The following is a 23,454-nucleotide window of genomic DNA, read 5'->3' on the forward strand; positions in this document are numbered from 1 at the left end:
AAATGAGAGACAAATCTTGCATTTTAACAATACATTTTTCTTATACACCATGTTAATATCTTTGAAAACACAGATTTTGGTGGGCTTAATGGGTACACTTATACAGAAGTATATATTACACAGAAGACACTTAATTACGAAGGCGTTTTAGTGCCACATAAAAAAAAAACGAAGATTCTGAGAATATAGTCGAAGTACCACGAGAATATAGACGAAATATACGAAAAAAGCCGGAACACTGCGAGACTAAAGCCGGAACACTGCGAGACTAAAGCCGGAACACTGCGAGACTAAAGCCGGAACACTGCGAGACTAAAGCCGGAACACTGCGAGACTAAAGCCGGAACACTGCGAGACTAAAGCCGGAACACTGCGAGACTAAAGCCGAAACACTGCGAGACTAAAGCCGGAACACTGCGAGACTAAAGCCGGAACACTGCGAGACTAAAGCCGGAACACTGCGAGACTAAAGCCGGAACACTGCGAGACTAAAGCCGGAACACTGCGAGACTAAAGCCGGAACACTGCGAGACTAAAGCCGAAACACTGCGAGACTAAAGCCGAAACACTGCGAGACTAAAGCCGGAACACTGCGAGACTACAGCCGGAACACTGCGAGACTAAAGCCGAAACACTGCGAGACTAAAGCCGGAACACTGCGAGACTACAGCCGGAACACTGCGAGACTAAAGCCGGAACACTGCGAGACTAAAGCCGGAACACTGCGAGACTAAAGCCGGAACACTGCGAGACTAAAGCCGGAACACTGCGAGACTAAAGCCGGAACACTGCGAGACTACAGCCGGAACACTGCGAGACTACAGCCGGAACACTGCGAGACTAAAGCCGGAACACTGCGAGACTAAAGCCGGAACACTGCGAGACTAAAGCCGGAACACTGCGAGACTAAAGCCGAAACACTGCTAGACTAAAGCCGGAACACTGCGAGACTACAGCCGAAACACTGCGAGACTAAAGCCGGAACACTGCGAGACTACAGCCGGAACACTGCGAGACTACAGCCGGAACACTGCGAGACTACAGCCGGAACACTGCGAGACTAAAGCCGGAACACTGCGAGACTAAAGCCGGAACACTGCGAGACTAAAGCCGAAACACTGCGAGACTAAAGCCGGAACACTGCGAGACTACAGCCGGAACACTGCGAGACTAAAGCCGGAACACTGCGAGACTAAAGCCGAAACACTGCGAGACTAAAGCCGAAACACTGCTAGACTAAAGCCGGAACACTGCGAGACTACAGCCGAAACACTGCGAGACTAAAGCCGGAACACTGCGAGACTACAGCCGGAACACTGCGAGACTACAGCCGGAACACTGCGAGACTACAGCCGGAACACTGCGAGACTAAAGCCGGAACACTGCGAGACTAAAGCCGGAACACTGCGAGACTAAAGCCGGAACACTGCGAGACTAAAGCCGAAACACTGCTAGACTAAAGCCGGAACACTGCGAGACTACAGCCGGAACACTGCGAGACTAAAGCCGGAACACTGCGAGACTAAAGCCGGAACACTGCGAGACTAAAGCCGGAACACTGCGAGACTAAAGCCGAAACACTGCGAGACTAAAGCCGGAACACTGCGAGACTAAAGCCGGAACACTGCGAGACTAAAGCCGGAACACTGCGAGACTAAAGCCGGAACACTGCGAGACTAAAGCCGGAACACTGCGAGACTAAAGCCGGAACACTGCGAGACTAAAGCCGAAACACTGCTAGACTAAAGCCGAAACACTGCGAGACTAAAGCCGGAACACTGCTAGACTAAAGCCGAAACACTGCGAGACTAAAGCCGGAACACTGCGAGACTAAAGCCGGAACACTGCGAGACTACAGCCGGAACACTGCGAGACTAAAGCCGGAACACTGCGAGACTAAAGCCGGAACACTGCGAGACTAAAGCCGAAACACTGCTAGACTAAAGCCGGAACACTGCGAGACTACAGCCGAAACACTGCGAGACTAAAGCCGGAACACTGCGAGACTACAGCCGGAACACTGCGAGACTACAGCCGGAACACTGCGAGACTACAGCCGGAACACTGCGAGACTAAAGCCGGAACACTGCGAGACTAAAGCCGGAACACTGCGAGACTAAAGCCGGAACACTGCGAGACTAAAGCCGGAACACTGCGAGACTACAGCCGGAACACTGCGAGACTAAAGCCGGAACACTGCGAGACTAAAGCCGGAACACTGCGAGACTACAGCCGGAACACTGCGAGACTAAAGCCGGAACACTGCGAGACTAAAGCCGGAACACTGCGAGACTAAAGCCGGAACACTGCTAGACTAAAGCCGGAACACTGCGAGACTACAGCCGGAACACTGCGAGACTACAGCCGGAACACTGCGAGACTAAAGCCGGAACACTGCGAGACTAAAGCCGGAACACTGCGAGACTAAAGCCGGAACACTGCGAGACTAAAGCCGGAACACTGCGAGACTACAGCCGGAACACTGCGAGACTAAAGCCGGAACACTGCGAGACTAAAGCCGGAACACTGCGAGACTACAGCCGGAACACTGCGAGACTAAAGCCGGAACACTGCGAGACTAAAGCCGGAACACTGCGAGACTAAAGCCGGAACACTGCGAGACTAAAGCCGGAACACTGCGAGACTACAGCCGGAACACTGCGAGACTACAGCCGGAACACTGCGAGACTACAGCCGGAACACTGCGAGACTAAAGCCGGAACACTGCGAGACTACAGCCGGAACACTGCGAGACTAAAGCCGGAACACTGCGAGACTAAAGCCGGAACACTGCGAGACTAAAGCCGAAACACTGCGAGACTAAAGCCGGAACACTGCGAGACTACAGCCGGAACACTGCGAGACTAAAGCCGGAACACTGCGAGACTAAAGCCGAAACACTGCGAGACTAAAGCCGAAACACTGCTAGACTAAAGCCGGAACACTGCGAGACTACAGCCGAAACACTGCGAGACTAAAGCCGGAACACTGCGAGACTACAGCCGGAACACTGCGAGACTACAGCCGGAACACTGCGAGACTACAGCCGGAACACTGCGAGACTAAAGCCGGAACACTGCGAGACTAAAGCCGGAACACTGCGAGACTAAAGCCGGAACACTGCTAGACTAAAGCCGGAACACTGCGAGACTACAGCCGGAACACTGCGAGACTACAGCCGGAACACTGCGAGACTAAAGCCGGAACACTGCGAGACTAAAGCCGGAACACTGCGAGACTACAGCCGGAACACTGCGAGACTAAAGCCGGAACACTGCGAGACTAAAGCCGGAACACTGCGAGACTAAAGCAGGAACACTGCGAGACTAAAGCCGGAACACTGCGAGACTAAAGCCGGAACACTGCGAGACTAAAGCCGGAACACTGCGAGACTAAAGCCGGAACACTGCGAGACTAAAGCCGGAACACTGCGAGACTACAGCCGGAACACTGCGAGACTAAAGCCGGAACACTGCGAGACTACAGCCGGAACACTGCGAGACTAAAGCCGGAACACTGCGAGACTAAAGCCGGAACACTGCGAGACTAAAGCCGGAACACTGCGAGACTAAAGCCGGAACACTGCGAGACTAAAGCCGGAACACTGCGAGACTAAAGCCGGAACACTGCGAGACTAAAGCCGGAACACTGCGAGACTAAAGCCGGAACACTGCGAGACTAAAGCCGGAACACTGCGAGACTAAAGCCGGAACACTGCGAGACTAAAGCCGGAACACTGCGAGACTAAAGCCGAAACACTGCTAGACTAAAGCCGAAACACTGCGAGACTAAAGCCGAAACACTGCGAGACTAAAGCCGAAACACTGCGAGACTAAAGCCGGAACACTGCGAGACTAAAGCCGGAACACTGCGAGACTAAAGCCGGAACACTGCGAGACTAAAGCCGGAACACTGCGAGACTAAAGCCGGAACACTGCGAGACTAAAGCCGGAACACTGCGAGACTAAAGTTGAAATTTCTATTTATATTGCCATTTTCTATTAGTATATTTATATATATATATATATATATCTTTTTTTTATTTGAAATAGAAGACATAAGAGAGATCTCTGATTAAAGTCCTTAAAATTCAAAAAGTAGAGCTTGAAAAGTCCTTGAAAGTCCTGGAATTTCGTTTTACAGTATCTGTACGAACCCTGCAAAAACGCGCCTAAAAAGTCTCTTTTCTAGTGTTTCTGACCATCTATAAAACTCATAATCTAGATGTAGATGTTATGATTATGGTTACTGTAATTATGAGTATAATGACATTAATGTAATCACAAGTGTTCTGTTTACATGAGCTGCAGATTTAATGGCATTATAAAGGTGCTTGTAACAACAGTCGGTGAGCAAACACTGCTGTTGTTTCTGTCTGAATGCTTCAGTCGTGGGCTGGTTATGTAGATGTTTCTGCAGGCTGTTGTTGTGCATGAACTGCTATAACTAATGTTTAAAGGTGAAGTGTGTCATTTCTGCAGCTCTGAAGGGAATCACAGGAATAAAGACTCCAAACAAACAGAGGCTATGCATTATTGAATATAGTGATAGAAAACAAGATAGATAAATAAAGACTTGCAGTTCAGTGATTCACTGAGTGACGGTGATAGTTTAGTGTTAGTGAGATATTGATATAGTTTTTTGAATATTAATTTTAAAGTTGTAATTTTTTATTTTTTTTATAATTTATTTTGTGCATTTTTTTTAATTATTTTTTTGTTTTATTTTTAGTTATTTATACGTTATTGTTAAGTGAAAATTTGATTCACATAGATCATATAAAATAAGTATTTACAAAAATCCAAACAAATCTAATTACTTTAGCCATATTTAAGGAATATTTATACCAGCATTTATTTACAAGAAATTTGTAAATACACAAGACATAAATAATAAATAATATAATAAATTACTTCTTAATAAAATCAAATGAATCTTTATCAATTAATTAGACATGCTTTTGATATTTAACATTTAATGAAACTATTAAAATTCAAGAAAATTAATGGTAAACCGATTCACAGAATTTGAACAAAATAACACGTATTTGTAGCAAACGCCAAAAAAATACATCGAATGGGTCAAAGTGATCACTTTTTCTTTAATGCCAAAAATCATTAGGATATTAAGTAAAGATCATGTTACATGAGGATATTTTGTAAATTTCCTACCATAAATATATAAAAACTTAATTTTTGATTAGTCTAATTATAAAACAGAATTTAGTTATTTATTAATTTATTTTCATTAAGCAAATTTTCTAAGTTAACAGTGGAAAACCTATTTATTTAGTTATTTAGTTATGTATTTATTTATTTAAGCACATTTTACCTCCAGTTATAAAAGCAAATCTATTTTTTTAATCGTTTAGAGCCTTATTTATTTATTTTTTTTTTTTCTTTAATTATATTTTCTCCTCCAGTTATCAGTTGAAAACATATTTATTTAGTTAGTTTTACAAAACTATTTCACAAAACAAAAACTATTTATTTATTGATTTATTGATTGATTGATTTTCATTAATTAAATTTTCTCCTTTATTTATTTATTTATTTATTTTTAAAAATGTTTCTCTCCAATTATAAAAGCAAAACATTTATTTTTTTAAAGCACATTTTCCCCCAAATTATAAAAGCTATTTATTTATTTACTTTAAGCACATTTTCTCCTCCAATCATCAGTACAAAACCTATTTATTTGTTGGTTTATTAAATCAAATTTTCCCTATAATTATAAAACAAAAACAATTTATTTACATTTTTATTTATTTGTTCATATATCCATGAAGCACATTTTTTTTCTCCAGTTATCAGTATAAACTGTGTTTTTGACGTTCAAACTTTGGGGCACCATTGATATCCATTATATGGAGATAATTCCTGAATTTTATTCCTCAAAAAAAACATAATTTCTTATCAACAGAAGAAACAAAGTCACAAACATCTTGGATGACAAGGGTTGAGTACATTTCTGTTCTGGAGGTGGACTTCAACTTTAAAGGCTCTCTATATATAGACATATGTACTGTATGTATATTTAAACAGATGATAGAATATTTATCTTGATATTTTTTCTGTGATGTGCGGATGTTTTTATGACTCTCAGGTTTGTGGTGTGTTTGCAGTTGTAGATGAGTGTGAAATTAGTGGTTGCCCAGGCAACAGACAACTGCGTTTGAACTGGTTAAGCTGTGTGTGTGTAAGTGTGTGTGTGTGTGTGTGTGTGTGTGTGTGTGTGTGTGTGTGTGTGTGTGTGTGTGTTTCGGCTGTCCTTGCAGCAGATTAGCAGCGCTGACGTGATCTCGCTCTATTCATTGGTCTCTCGTACATCCGTGTGCTTTACAAACAGAGGTTTCTCCAGGACGTTAGCGGCGTTTCAGCTCCGTCTGTGAGGTCATGCTCCATCTCTTTGTTTGAATAAAATAATGGTCCTTAAGCATGCAGAGACTCCTCTGGACGGCTCTTATGCGGTGTGTATCTGACGCACGTTTGCATTTAAATCACTACCTCAAACTTTCGAGTGCTCCTGTAACTTCCTCCTGCAGCTGTTGCCGTGGAAACACCGCTTCTGAGTGTTGCGCTTGTGATTGGTACCACAGTAAAGCACACCACACTGGTGTTAAAGAGAGATCAGCATGTCTGATGGGTTTGGCGACGCTGAAGTCATATTACTGAGATACTAAATTAACTACAAGCTTTTAACTAGTACAGTAATAAGTGTTAACTACATTTTGAATCTCATTTACTATATTGCTTGTATTGTTGTTAATACACAAATATTCGTTGTTATAAACGCACTTCTCATCCAATTGTACAAAAACTGTATTTATTTTACTTTATTCAGTCAGTACAAAACTGTTTATTTATTTATTTTCATTAAGCACTTTTTTCAAATTATCAACGCAAAAACTGTAATAATGTATTTATTTTCATTATTTTATGTATGTATTTATTTTAAAATTTTAATCACATTTACCTCAATCTCATATTTATTTTCATTCATTTTATATTTTCTCCAGTTGTCAGTAAAAAGCCTATTTATTTATTTATTTATTTATTTATTTTTATTTTTAATCACATTTTCCCTGCAATTATAATAAACAAAAACTATTTATTATTTATTTATTTTCACTATTTACATTTTATCCTCCAATTATCAGTAGAAATCTATTTATTTGTTTAAATCACATTTTCCCTCCAATTATAAAACAAAAACATTTATTTATTTATCTATCCATTAAGCACATTTTCTCCTCCAATTATCAGTAGAAAACATATTTGTGTATTTTTTCTAAATCACAATTTCTTTCTAATTATAAAAAAGACTATTTGTTTATTTTATTTATTTATTTTTATAAGCAAACTTTCTCCAATTATCAGTAGAAAACCTATTTATTTATTTATTTATTTATTTGTTTATTATTTCTAAATCACTTTTTCCTTCTAATTATAAAAGACTATTATTTATTTTATTTGCTTATCTATTTTCATTAACCAAATTTTCTACTTCAATTATCAGTAGAAAACTTATTTATTTGTTTGTTTATTTATTTATTTATTATTTCTAAATAACATTTTTCTTCTAATTATAAAAAGACTATTTATTTATTTTATTTATTTATCTATTTTCATTACACAAATTCATTCTCCACCAACTATCAGTAGAAAACCTATTTATTGATTTATTTTATTTATTTGTTTATTTATTATTTCTAAATCACATTTTCCTTCTAATTATAAAAAAGACTTTATTGTATTTATTCATTTTCATTAAGCAAATTTTCTCCTCCAATTATCAGTAGAAAACCTATTTGTTTGTTTATTATTTATTTAATATTTCTAAATCACATTTTCCTTCTAATTATAAAAATATTTATTTATTTATTTTCATTGAGCAAATTTTCTACAATTATCAGTAGAAAACCTATTTGTTTATTTATTTCTAAATCATCTTTTCCTTCTAATTATAAAAAAGACTATTTATTTATTTTATTTATTTATCTATTTTCATTAAGCAAATTTTCTCCTCCAATTATCAGTAGAAAACCTATTTATTTGTTTGTTTGTTTATTTATTATTTCTAAATCATATTTTCCTTCTAATTGTAAAAAACACTTTATTTATTTTATTTATTTAACTATTTTCATTAAGCAATATTTCTCCTCCAATTATCAGTAGAAAACCTATTTGTTTATTTACTTATTATTTCTAAATCACATTTTCCTTCTAATTATAAAAAATACTTTATTTATTGTATTTATTTATCCATTTTCATTAAGCAATTTTCTCCTCCAATTATCAGTAGAAAACCTATTTGTTTATTTATTATTTCTAAATCATATTTCCTTCTAATTATAAAAAAGACTTTATTTATTTTATTTATTTATCCATTTTCATTAAGCAATATTTCTCCTCCAATTATCGGTAGAAAACCTATGTATTTATTTAAGCACATTTACCTTTAGTTATCAATACAAACGCTGTTCATTTGCATTATTTATTCATTTTTAATAAATTGCTATAATAGCTATAATAAATTGAGTTAAACCCATTTTACCTCTGATTATCAATTAATGCTATTAACCACACTTCCTTCTCCAGTTATACCAAAATCTATTCACTTTTTATATCCTATTATCAATATAACAGTTTAAACTGATCTAGCTTTATTTATTTTTTACTATTAATGAGCACATTTTCTCTTCAAATAATCAATGCAAAACTATGTATTTACATTATGTTTGTGTATTAGAATTAATTGCATTGTGACATTATTCTAATATTAGTTTAGTTTGCATAGTGTCGCATTTGTGACATTCATTATGTAATATGCTATTTAAATTATTATATTTTATAGAGATGAAAAATGACTGTTACAGTAGTGAATCTAATTAATGTTTCCAATACTAGTCAATCACAGCCATAGTTCTAGCTATTGTATTGTGTTTTGCATCTCTGGACTGCTGTGGATATAGGTCAGACGTTCATGCATGGGTGTAATTAGCCGTGATCCGCACAATAGAGCCGCGGCTGAAGGAAATGAGAGCAGCGTCCCGTCAGGCTTTCGTAGCTCAAGTGTCTGGAGATGTGGAGACGATGGGGATCGCACTCATTCTCTGTCCTTTGTCTCACGCTCAGATACAGCCATCCTCAGCCTTTATTCCCGGATGCTTCTTTTTATAAAGTGTGTGGATCTTGATTAGTGACCCACTAACACCGAAGGCTCCCTAAGTGGAACAATGTAGATGTTAATTTCACATGTGACCTCATTATGTTTTCTTTTTTTTTGTTTTTCAGCCCGAGAGTGAAGTCTCAACCACGGCTGAAGACTGTTCATCTGAGGTAAGATCTATTAGACGTTGACGCTATTTATTTATTTATTTGTTTAAGCATGTTTTCTTCTCCAATCATCAAAGCAATAACTATTTATTTACATTAAGCACATTTTCTTCTTTAATTATCAGGCAAAATATATTTTTTTTATTTCCATTAGGCACGTTTCCCCCTAGTTATCAATACAAAATATTTATTTATTTATCTATTTTTTAAATTAAGCACGATTTCTCCACCAGTTATAAAAAACCCTGTTTTTTTTATTTATTTTATTTTAAAACATTTATTTATTTCCCTTAGGCACATTTTCCCCTAGTTATCAATGCAAAATATATATTTATTTATGTATTTATTTGTTTATTTATGTATTTATTTATTTCTCTTTGGCACATTTTTTTCCCTAGTTATCAATACAAAATATTTATTTATCTATCTATTTTTTAAATTAAGCACAATTTCTCCTCCAGTCATAAAAAACCCTGTTTTTTTTATTTATTTTAATTTAAAACATTTATTTATTTCCCTTAGGCACATTTTCCCCTAGTTATCAATGCAAAATATATATTTATTTATGTATTTATTTGTTTATTTATGTATTTATTTATTTCTCTTTGGCACATTTTTTTCCCTAGTTATCAATACAAAATATATATTTATTTATGTATTTATTTGTTTATTTATGTATTTATTTATTTCCCTTAGGCACATTTTCCCCTAGTTATCAATGCAAAATATATATTTATTTATGTATTTATTTGTTTATTTATGTATTTATTTATTTCTCTTTGGCAGATTTTTTTCCCTAGTTATCAATACAAAATATATATTTATCTATCTATCTATTTTTTAAATTAAGCACGATTTCTCCTCCAGTCATAAAAAACCCTGTTTTTTTTATTTATTTTAATTTAAAACATTTATTTATTTCCCTTAGGCACATTTCCCCCTAGTTATCAAGGCAAAATATATATTTATTTATGTATTTATTTGTTTATTTATGTATTTATTTATTTCTCTTTGGCACATTTTTTTCCCTAGTTATCAATACAAAATATTTATTTATTTATCTATTTTTTAAATTAAGCACGATTTCTCCACCAGTCATAAAAAACCCTGTTTTTTTATTTATTTTATTTTAAAACATTTATTTATTTCCCTTAGGCACATTTTCCCCTAGTTATCAATGCAAAATATATATTTATTTATGTATTTATTTGTTTATTTATGTATTTATTTATTTCTCTTTGGCACATTTTTTTCCCTAGTTATCAATACAAAATATTTATTTATTTATCTATTTTTTAAATTAAGCACGATTTCTCCACCAGTCATAAAAAACCCTGTTTTTTTATTTATTTTATTTTAAAACATTTATTTATTTCCCTTAGGCACATTTTCCCCTAGTTATCAAGGCAAAATATATATTTATTTATGTATTTATTTGTTTATTTATGTATTTATTTATTTCTCTTTGGCACATTTTTTTTCCCTAGTTATCAATACAAAATATTTATTTATTTATCTATTTTTTGAAATTAAGCACAATTTCTCCTCCAGTCATAAAAAAACCCCCTGTTTTTTTATTTATTTTTATTTAAAACATTTATTTATTTCCCTTTGGCACATTTCCCCCTAGTTATCAATGCAAAATATATATTTATTTATGTATTTATTTGTTTATTTATGTATTTATTTATTTCTCTTTGGCACATTTTTTTCCCTAGTTATCAATACAAAATATTTATTTATTTATCTATTTTTTAAATTAAGCACGATTTCTCCTCCAGTCATAAAAAACCCTGTTTTTTTTTTTTATTTTAATTTAAAACATTTATTTATTTCCCTTAGGCACATTTTCCCCTAGTTATCAATGCAAAATATATATTTATTTATGTATTTATTTGTTTATTTATGTATTTATTTATTTCTCTTTGGCACATTTTTTCCCTAGTTATCAATACAAAATATTTATTTATTTATCTAATTTTTAAATTAAGCACGATTTCTCCTCCAGTCATAAAAAACCCTGTTTTTTTTATTTATTTTAATTTAAAACATTTATTTATTTCCCTTAGGCACATTTTCCCCTAGTTATCAATGCAAAATATATATTTATTTATGTATTTATTTGTTTATTTATGTATTTATTTATTTCTGTTTGGCACATTTTCCCCTAGTTATCAATGCAAAATATATATTTATTTATGTATTTATTTGTTTATTTATGTATTTATTTATTTCCCTTAGGCACATTTTCCCCTAGTTATCAATGCAAAATATATATTTATTTATGTAGTTATTTGTTTATTTATGTATTTATTTATTTCCCTTAGGCACATTTTCCCCTAGTTATCAATGCAAAATATATATTTATTTATGTAGTTATTTGTTTATTTATGTATTTATTTATTTCTCTTTGGCACATTTTTTTCCCTAGTTATCAATACAAAATATTTATTTATTTATCTATTTTTTTAAATTAAGCACGATTTCTCCTCCAGTCATAAAAAACCCTGTTTTTTTTATTTATTTTAATTTAAAACATTTATTTATTTCCCTTAGGCACATTTTCCCCTAGTTATCAATGCAAAATATATATTTATTTATGTAGTTATTTGTTTATTTATGTATTTATTTATTTCTCTTTGGCACATTTTTTTCCCTAGTTATCAATACAAAAAATTTATTTATTTATCTATTTTTTAAATTAAGCACAATTTCTCCTCCAGTCATAAAAAAACCCCTGTTTTTTTAATTTTTTTTTATTTAAAACATTTATTTATTTCCCTTTGGCACATTTTCCCCTAGTTATCAAGGCAAAATATATATTTATTTATGTATTTATTTGTTTATTTATGTATTTATTTATTTCTCTTTGGCACATTTTTTCCCTAGTTATTAATGCAAAATATTGATTGACTGTTTGATTTTCATTAAGCATGTTTTCTCCTCCAAACGTCCAAACTAAAACAATTTATATATTTATTTACAATAGGCACATTTTCTCCTTAAGGTGTCAATACAAAATATTTATTTATTTCCATTAGGCATGTTTTCCCTCTAGTTATCAATGCTAAATATTTATTTTAATTTATTTTAATTTATTTTATTAAGCACCATTTCTCCTCCAGTCATAAAACTTTTACTTACCTATTTCCATTAGGTACAGTTTCTTTCCTAGTTATCAGTGCAAAATATTTATTTACTTATTTATTTATTTTCATTAAGCATGTTTTCTCCTCCAGTCATTAAAAAACCCTGTTTATTTGTTTGTTTATTTATTTATGTATTAGGCACGGTTTCTCCCCCAGTTATCAATACAAAACATTTATTTATTTATTTATTTATTTGCCTTAGGCACATTTTTCTCCCTAGTTGTCAATGCAAAATATTTATTTATTTATTGATGTATTTATTTATTTCCCTTAAGCGCATTTCCCCCCCAGTTATTAATGCAAAATATTTATTTATTTATGTATTAATTTATTTTATTTCCATTAGGCATGTTTTTTTCCTCATCAAAACAAAAACTATTTATTTACATTAGGCATATTTTTTCCTTTAGTTACCAATAAAAAATATTTATTTGTTTTTCCATTAGGCACGGTTTCTTTTCCAGTTATCAGTGCAAATATTTATTTCTTTATTGATGTATTTATTTATTTATTTCACTTAAGCGCATTTTTTCCCCCTAGTTATCAATGCAAAATAATCTATTTATTTATTTATTTTATTTATTTATTTCCCTTAGGCACATTTTTTGCCTAGTTATCAATACAAAATATTTATTAATCTTTTTTTTTTTTTGATTAAGCAAGATTTCTTCATTCATTAAAAAAACCTGTTTTTTTTTGTTTTGTTTTTTTTTTAACTTTTTTTCTATTAGGCCCGTTTTCTTTCTCAGTTATAAATACAAAATATTTATTTACTTATTTATTTATTTGCATTAAGCACGTTTTCTCCTCCAGTCATTAAAAAACCCTGTTTATTTTTTTATTTTTTTATTTATTTGCCTTAGGCACATTTTTCCCCCTAGTTATCAATGCAAAATATGTATTTATTTATTGATATGTATTTATTTATTTATTATTTATCATTTATTATTTATTATTTCTATTAGACATATTTTTTCCTTTAGTTATCAGTACAGAATATTTATTTATTCATTAATTTATGTTTACATTAGGCACATTTTCTTCTCCAAACATCAAAACAAACCGTATTTGTTTGTGTATTTATTTATTGATTTTTTTCCCAATTATCAATAGAGAAACTATTTTTATTTATAATCACTTCTTAGTACATTTTTAAAAATTATTTAATTATTGATTTATTTATATAAGTAAATTCTGTCCTCCAATTATCAAATTTACCAAAATATTAAAACAACAAATATAGAAGGAATGAAAAGTTTAAATGTTTCCGTTAGACATCTGTCCATCAGTGGATGTGTTTAATGAAGCGAGTGTGTGTTTTTATGGGCTTAAACCAGTATTTGTGTGTTTAAGTGGAGTGAGTCACGGCTGCGCGGCGAGAGTTGTGTTTTGTTAATGACTCAAGGGACGTAACTGTGCTTGTGAACGCTTTATGATGCAGCACAAAAGAGAAATACAGAAACCTTCACCGCTTGGTCCTCTCCAGCTCTCATGCTCAACGCACCATGTGACCCGCTGGTTGCCAGGCAGTGAAATCTTACAAAACCTGCCTGAAATTTCGGGACCAAAGTTTCACAGCTGAGCTGCTGTTGATCAGAGATTGACTGAAAACGCTTACTGTTAACTAGCTGACTACAGCTTAATCAATAAACAGATAAAGAGAGATTCAATGGAGTGAAATCAGCTCAAGATCAAGAATGTCCAACCGACCTTTCACCTCAAAATAGATTTTTTTTAATACAAAATATTTTTATTTATAAAATTTATTTCAGTTAGGCACATTTTATCCTTCGGTTCACAATACAAAAATTATAATATATATAATATATATAGGACTATAATAAAAATAATGATTTATTTATTTTACTTGAGTATTTCTCCTCTAATGCTTAAAACTAAATATTAACATTTTTATTAAGCATATTTTTCCTGCAGTTCTTAAAAAGAAAAAACAACAAAAAACTCTCTCTCTCTCTCTCTCTCTCTCTCTCTCTCTCTCTCTCTCTCTCTGTGTGTGTGTGTATATATATATATATATATATATGTATACATGTATACATTTTGATTAGTTTAATTAAAATAAATTAACATTTTGCCTATACTTACGTATAAAAAATAAAGTATGAAATAAAATAAGAGTAAAAATAAAATGAAATTAATAATAATAAAAAATAATAAAAAATTAAAAATACAATTTGTTAAATAGTAAAAATAAAAAAAATCTACAAATAATTTTATTATATAAATATAAAGCAGTAAAATTTACTGTTATAGTGAGAATCTTAAAAACGTATAGGAAATCTCTAAAATTAACATCACCTATTTCTGGATTTAGAGGGTAAATATGAATAATAGTGTCAAAATAATGTCAAAAATGCTCAAAAAAAATTTTTTTAAGCAAAAATTTTTGCTCAATTATATATAATATTTCTTTATTTACTTATTGTATTTGTTTTTGTTTATTTTTACATTCATTAAGAACATTTTCTCCATTTTTCAGTAGAGTTTTTTTGTATTTGTATCTTAGGATTTGTTTCAATGTGACATATATACTGTGTATATATATATGTACACACACACACACATACATACATACATACATACATACATATGTATTAATAATAATAATAATAATTATTATTATATATTTAGAACATTTTGATTTAAAGTAAATTAACATTAAAGTAAATAAAGTATGGAATAAAATAAAAGTTAAAAATTAATAAAATAAAGCGAATAATAAAAAAAATCAAATAATTAAAGTAAAATAGTAAAAATAAAAAAATAAAAAAATAATTTTATTATATAAATATAAGGCAGGAAAAATTACTGTTATAGTGAGAATCTTAAAAAGAATTAACTTACCGCAAAAATAAACAACATATAACTGGATATGGAGAGTAAATGTGATTAATAGTCATTTGCTATATTTACAAAAATTTATATTGGTCCTAAAACTAGGTGCAAAATTTCCCAGTGCAAAATACATGTCATGTTTCTGTGAAATTGACCACGTTATGTGCTGGAGTTTGTGTATGTTGTGCAAAGTTGCATTGTGTTTGTGCAGATGTTCTCCTAAAAGCGCTCTCTCATGAACTGACAGGTAAATGGTTTCCACGAGAGGACAGAGAGTGATTTGACATCCTCTGTGATCGGGGTACAGTAATGTATTTGATAAAGCAGTAATCGCTCCTGCATCGCCCTCTCTTCCTCTTCCTTCGGGACACGGCGTTTCTTCTGATGCACTAACCTCACATTTCCTCCTGCTTTACCTTCATCTCTGAGGCTCAGCTGCTTGTGAATATGCTAATGCCGAGGCCATGGGTGCCTTCCTGTGGCATTTTAACAGCGCTCGCACAATTCACGCCTTCAATAGGGGAAAACGGGTCTGCTTGGCATTTTGTCGGCCGTATATATTATACTGGTGAAGGGGAGCGTGTAAAAGCCATATAAACTGCTAATGTAAGAGGGACGTTTAGCTTTTACAGGGACTACAATCATTGACAGAAAGGAAAAACATTAGAGAAAAGAGATTTAAGCACATGAGGTTCCCCTTTTCTACTGATAATGCATTTACGAAATTATGTTAAAAATTAATAAAAAATCTTTTGCATGTTATATCAAAATGTTATGAATTTTGATAATGACTTTTTATTTTTTCTGTTTTCCATTTTAATTTTAGTTAAAGTTTGAGTAATTTAGTTGTTTTATCAGCTTAAAGAATCTTTTAGATTTTAAATTATTAATTTAAAATTCATGTAGATTTTATTTCTGCTATTTTAGATCAAATTCACATATATATAAAAAAAAAATTAACAGTTAAGGTATTTATTTTATATTTTCCATTTTCATTTTAATGTTAACGTTTAAAAAAAATTTTTTTTTCCATTTTTTAAATATATCTATACAGATTTTACTTTATTTTAGTACATCAACTAGTTGAATTAAAATGTTTTCTTTATTCTTTATAAGATTTAATTTTATGTAAGCATTTTTTGATTTCCATTGTGATTTTAATTAAAGTTAAAATTAATTAAAGTAATTAAAGTAATTTTGTGTTTTATCAGTTTTAGTAAAACACAATTAAATTACAATGAATAATCGCGCTATATATATATATATATAACTATATATAATATAACTGTAGCGATTACTCTAATGATACTATAATGATATCTATAGCATTACTCTAATAGTAACTATAGGAAATTCTCTAATGATACTGTAGCAATAACTATAGCATTACTCAAATGATACTCTAATGATACTTTGACAATAACTGTAGCAATTACTCTAATAGTAGCTTTAGCGCTTACTAAATGTTACTGTAGTGATAACAATAGAGATTACTCTAATAGTAACTATAGTAAAAAAGTTACTATATATACACAGTCAAGCCCGAAATTATTCATACCCCTGGCAAATTCTGACTTAAAGTTACTTTTTCTTCAAACAGCAAGTTTTTTTTTGGACCAGAAATGACACAGGATTCTCCCAAAAGATAATAAGACGATGTACAAGAGGCATCATTGTGGAAAAAATATTTCTCAGCTTTTATTTACATTTGAACAAAAAGTGTCATGTCCAAAATTATTCATACCCTTTGCAAACTGTCACAGTCTGTGGGAAAATCCAAAGTTCTATACCATTCCAAATAGTCCAAGCTGTTCTAAAGCATCCTAATTACCCTGATTCATTGGGAACAGCTGTTTTATTCAACTCAACAGGTGAAAAACGCAGCTGTTGGTTTGTGGACAGTCATGGCTAAGACTAAGGAGCTCACTGAGGACCTGCAGCTGCGTATTGTGGCCGTTCGCAAGTCAGGAAAGGGCTATAAGACCATATCTAAATGCTTTCAAGTTCAAGTAGCTACAGTGCAAAGTATTATTAAAAACTAAAAGAGGTTCCGCACTGTGAAAAATCTCAGAGGACGTATTCGGAAGCCAAAAGTGACACCTGTGCTGGCCAGGAGGATAGTGAGAGAGATAAAAAAAGAATCAGCACCAAGGCCATCCTGATGAATCTGGGCTCTGCTGGTGGCAACATCTCAAGACAGACAGTCCAACGGACACTGAACACCACTGGGTTCCACAGACGCAGACCAAGGAGGACTCCACTTCTCCACAGGGGTGATAGCGTTCCGGCACCACGCCGGATTTCCGGCGTACTGTGGCTGCGGGGAAAAAAAAAAATCAGGTTCGCGGATATTGATCTGTCATTTCTCTGAGATGTGCAGGTCAGAGAGCAGCTTGACGCTCAACGACTCAAACAAGTCACATTCTAGCCGATGAGCCAATCAGAAGTAGGGAAGGGGCGGGCCTTGTGTCTTTGTCAAATAGATTGATACAGGTTAAGGCAATGCTCCATGCGCGAAGGTGTTTTTAGCTCCCATACTGTACAATTGTCTCCTACTGGCAACTCAAACCGTAATTCATGGATATGTTTATGAAGCCAGGGGAAGACATTAAGGATTTCGATAAAGGCATATTTACAGGGCTCGCAAAATCGCTAGCCCGACGTCCCGGAGCTATTGGGTTTTCCAGTCGGGCTACCAACATTATTTGACCGGCTGCCCGACGGGCTATCCTGAAGTAGAGGGCTCATGGGGTCCTTAAAACTCAATTTAGTTGTATCAAATTTAAGGCCATAAAAAGTGGTAAATATTTTAAATAGTAGAAGAGGATTAATTATTTTAAGAGGTCTTACAGTTGGGGACGGAAAGACGAGAATCGCGATAGAGCTGGATTAAACTTTAAGAGGCAATGATTTCATTGAATAAATATGCTCACTGCACTTTCAAAGTCAAAACGCGGCACTGTTGTCTTTATATGAATGTATCTGAAGGGAAGCGACTGTCCTCAGAAACGTGTCGTTGGCATTTTCATTTCATGACTGATAAAACAGCGTTAATGCTGCTTTGCTTTCAGCCATTCTTAGGGAAACCGTAATATTTCAGCGCTCCTAAAGCGCCCCCTCGTGACATAGAATTAATTTGCACGTCCAAATTTTTAGCTGTTTTTGGTCAGATTATTGCAAATCTCGACCAATGTTTTTTATGCAAACACAGAGTTGTAAATGTGAAAGAAGTTAATGTGCTTTCTAAAAATCTAAACAATTAGGACATTGTTTTAAATAAATGTTATGCATTATATACTTGATTTATTCATTTTAATGGGATAAAGGCTGAAATGCCAATCTATAAGCTTTTTTTGTAAAAAAAAAAAAAAACCTTTATCTGACTGAACTGAACCAACAAGTTATGTGTTAAAAGTGCGTCGCATACATAGTACCTCCACCCCACTCACCTCGGGGGGCAAGGGAAAAAAGTTCAGGCTCAGGAATTTTTTCCACTATCAGGCCTGTCTCCAGATAAGGCACACAAAAGCCCACTTGGCCTTTGCAAATGCTCATCTGGACAAAGAATAAAACTTCTGGTCTTCTGTTTTATGGTCAGATGAAACAAAAATTTAATTGTTTGGCCACAATGATGTAGCCTTCATTTGGCGTAAAAAAGGAGAAGCCTTCAACCCTAAGAACACCATCCCCACTGTCAAACATGGTGCTGGGAACCTAATGTTTTGGGGGTGTTTTTCAGCCGGTGGACCAGGGAACCTGATCACAGTAAACGGCTCCATGAAAAAGGAGCAATACATCAAAATTCTCAACAACAACATCAGGCAGACTGTAGAGAAACTTGGCCTTGGGCACCAGTGGACATTTCAGCACGACAACGACCCAAAACACACAGCAAAAGTGGTGAAGAAATGGTTAGCAGACAAAAACATTAATGTTTTGCAGTGGCCCAGCCAGAGTCCTGACTTAAATCCAATTGAGAATCTGTGGAGGAGCTAAAGATCAGGGCGATGAAAGGAGACCCTCAAACCTGAAAGAGTTGGAGCTCATCATTAAAGATGAATGGGCAAAAATACCAGTGGAGACATGCAGAAAGCTGGTCAGCAGTTATAGGAAGTGTTTGATTGCTGTAATAGCGACTGTTCTGTCGATTATTGAGAAGCGTATGAATAATTTTGGACGTGCCACTTTTTGTTCAAATGTAAATAAAAGATGAGTAATATTTTTTCCTCAATGATGCCTCTTGTACATCGTCTTATTATCTTCTGGGAGACGTCTGTGTCATTTCTAAACATAAAAAAAAAACTTGCTGGTTGAATAAAAGTAACTTTAAGTCAGAATTTGCCTGGGGTATGAATAATGTTGGGCTTGAATATATAATATATATATATATATATATATATATATATATATATATATATATAGTAACTTTTTCATGGTTTTCACTTTAGTTTTAGTGAACTATTATCACCCTGGGATTCAGTAGAAGTTCTTAGATTCTCCTGACCGAGGTCCATCACGGGCACCATTTCTGTGAAAAGGGTTTTATAATGAGGACTCATGAATCTCTGGTTCTTACTCTGGTCTCCCCGACAGGAGGAGGATCTGCAGCAGTCCGAAGCGCACATGGAGTCTGACCTGCAGAGCGGCGGCCCTCAGAGCCGCATACAGATCATGGAGGACGAGCTAGCCGCCAAGAGCATGGCCATGGAAGAGCTGAGCCGCGAGCTCGAGGAGATCAGGGCCGCGTTTGGAGCTGAAGGAGTGCAGCAGGTATGTGTCCTCAGGCTTTCGTTAAGGACTCGTGAGTCACGCTGGATGAGTGGGTGATGGATGGATGCCCACGCGTGACACTGATCTGACCTCACCGTGATTAGGCTGAGCACATCTCATAGCTGTTCATGTAACGCCTCCGCGTGACTCAGGTTTGAACAATACGAACGGCCTTTCTTCTTGACATTGAGTCTATTAGGCAGCCAGGAAAGTGACTTTCTGTCATGTAAATCTGCAGGAAAAGTGTTTAATTGAAACGCATGCGGTCCCCTGCTGTTCGAGACCCGAGGAGGCTGTTCAATTAGGTTTCGTAACAGGGCGAAATCGCAGTAATGGAGACGTCTTTGCTAGACGTGCTGACGTGTGTGGTGTGGATTTGTGTGCGCAGCTGCAGGACTTCGAGGAAGCGCTGAAACAGAGGGATGAAATCATCACGCAGCTCACCGCCAATCTGCAGCAGGCGCGAACCGAGAAGGAGGAGGTGATGAGGGAGTTCCTGGAGCTGACGGAGCAAAGCCAGAAACTCCAGATTCAGTTCCAACAGGTATCAGACCGGCACTCCATGTGTGATTATTAAAACAGACAAAACCCTTATGAGAACTCTTATTATTATGATTTAGTACAGCCTCTAACAGTAAACATCTTCAACTATAACAGTAGCTGTAATGATCATGTTAACTATAGCGATTACTCTGATAATAAAAATAACGAACAATACTATAGCAATAATTATAATGATAGTAATAACTTTAGTAATCACTGCATCAATAACTAAAGGAATAACTGTAATATAAATATTATGATTACATAAAAATAGCAGTAACTATACCGATTACTTTAATGATAATTGATAACAAAAATAGCACTAACTATACTGATTGTTTTAATGATAGCTAATGATACTTTAGTGATAACTGTAATACTAACGATAACTAGCAATTATAATAACTAATGATGACTATAATTATAGTGATTACTGTAGTAACTATCCAGGGTTCCCGCGGGGCCTTAAAAAGTCTAAAATTTAAAAATCTAAGTTTTAGGCCTTAGAAAGTCTTAAATTCGCTGTTCTAGGTCTTAAATAATTTTACACAGGTCTTATTTTTCCGATGTCCATGTAACGCTACGTCTAATGCTCATTTAAATTCTCTTTTTGTTGTTTCCGTGGTGTTGTAGTTCTTTATTTCACTATTCCAAATATAATTTGCTGTATTTAAACTACAAGTGAGACCAGTATGCAATAGCCAATCAGCTTTCTGTTATTGGCGCGAGTCTCTCTCGGATTGTACCGCAGAAGTAAAATGGATTTAACTTTTTAGCTTTGGGGAAGTGCAAGTTTAGCGATACTTCGCTTGAAAACTGAATATAGGGCTTGGCTAAGGCCAGTTGCTAACAACTGTAGATTTTTTTTGTCCCTCTGTGGAAGTTACTGCGTCTTCAGACAGAATCGCAGTAGCAGAATACAGGTCAAACTACCTTTTTCTGTATATAATGTTCTCAATAATAATAATAAATATAGGTCGAGCTAGCTGACCGCCAGCCTTCGAGATACTTGTAAAATGTTTTTTTTTTTACTTGCCCGACCGAACAAACCGCCTGATTAAAAGTGAAGTGACAAACAACTAGCGAAGCAGCGAAAAGCAAGAAAGATTCATATTTTAATACATTCAACGTAAACAGAAATTGATAATGGATAGTGTATTTCTGGTCTATTTGTGACATACTTTAAAACAAATGAATGTAACAGCACTCTAAAGAAACACACTGAGGTAAAAATTTAAAATGTATAGTTTATTTATAACATGATATAGTTCAGTAATATATATATTTATAAATCAATAAATGTGTTTAAAACATTAATCTCACTTTTAATTTTGCAGTGTAAATTATGTAATCTCACTGCTAACAGCCATTTAGAATTTATTGATAAATTCATAAAATAAATTTCAAAGGTAATGCATACATTTCAAAAGTAAAAAAAAGGCCTTTATAAAGGTAAATCAAATATGCAGATTTAAGATGTAAAAGCTAATAGAGCACTGATGAAAATATTGCTTCAGGAATTTTTTTACACTAGATATTTCTAGTGGTACTTTTATGGGAATGTTTTGTGTGGAATAGTATCTACTGATATGAAAAGTTCACTGTATATCGTAGTAAAAAAATTAAATTTATGACAGCCATGAAATTTTGTTTACTTTTTACATTAAACACATTAAATATTACATGTAATATAATATCTATTTCCATTACAGGTTTAGGTCTTAAATTTCATATAAGGTGGTATTAAAAAGGTCTTAAAAAGTCTTAAATTTCACTTGTTCAAATCTGCAGGAAACCCTGCTATCGATAACTTGATTACTGAAAGACTCCAATTACTCTAATGATACTAGAGCAATAATTAGCGATTACTCTAATTATACTAAAGCGATAACTAGTGATTCTAGATGATAGATGATACTATAGCGATACTGTAGCCATTACTTTAGCCCGAGTACAGTCGCCCCCCCTCCCCACTCCCCCTCTGGCCTGCACTCACATAGGGTTTTAGCATTCGTGCCAGAGCACGCTTACATCTTTATGTTGCGATGGTTTCAGGATAAACAGGAAGAGCCCTCTAATAGTAACTATAACAATTACTCTAATGATACTATAGCGATTACTCTAATAGTAACTATAACAATTACTCTAATGATACTATAGCGATTACTCTAATAGTAACTATAACAATTACTCTAATGATACTATAGCGATTACTCTAATAGTAACTATAACAATTACTCTAATGATACTATAGCGATTACTCTAATAGTAACTATAACAATTACTCTAATGATACTATAGCGATTACTCTAATAGTAACTATAACAATTACTCTAATGATACTATAGCGATTACTCTAATAGTAACTATAACAATTACTCTAATGATACTATAGCGATTACTCTAATAGTAACTATAACAATTACTCTGATACTATAGCGATTACTCTAATAGTAACTATAACAATTACTCTTATAGTAACTATAACAATTACTCTAATGATACTATAGCGATTACTCTAATAGTAACTATAACAATTACTCTAATGATACTATAGCGATTACTCTAATAGTAACTATAACAATTACTCTAATGATACTATAGCGATTACTCTAATAGTAACTATAACAATTACTCTAATGATACTATAGCGATTACTCTAATAGTAACTATAACAATTACTCTAATGATACTATAGCGATTACTCTAATAGTAACTATAACAATTACTCTAATGATACTATAGCGATTACTCTAATAGTAACTATAACAATTACTCTAATGATACTATAGCGATTA

At 33.6% G+C, this 23,454-nt stretch overlaps 1 protein-coding gene across 1 annotated transcript in view; it reads left to right on the forward strand.

Moving 5' to 3' along the window:
- Positions 1–23,454, forward strand: part of LOC141289450 (A-kinase anchor protein 9-like) — a 65,324-nt gene that overhangs the window by 27,360 nt on the left and 14,510 nt on the right. Inside the window, exons 3-5 of the mRNA XM_073821544.1 lie at positions 9,297–9,341; positions 19,937–20,144; positions 20,317–20,657. Coding sequence (XP_073677645.1) covers positions 9,297–9,341; positions 19,937–20,144; positions 20,317–20,657 — 594 coding nt within the window. The remainder of the gene's footprint in view (positions 1–9,296; positions 9,342–19,936; positions 20,145–20,316; positions 20,658–23,454) is intronic.

Source organism: Garra rufa, chromosome 17 (assembly GCF_049309525.1).
Source record: "Garra rufa chromosome 17, GarRuf1.0, whole genome shotgun sequence".
NCBI classification, from domain to species: Eukaryota; Metazoa; Chordata; class Actinopteri; order Cypriniformes; family Cyprinidae; genus Garra; species Garra rufa.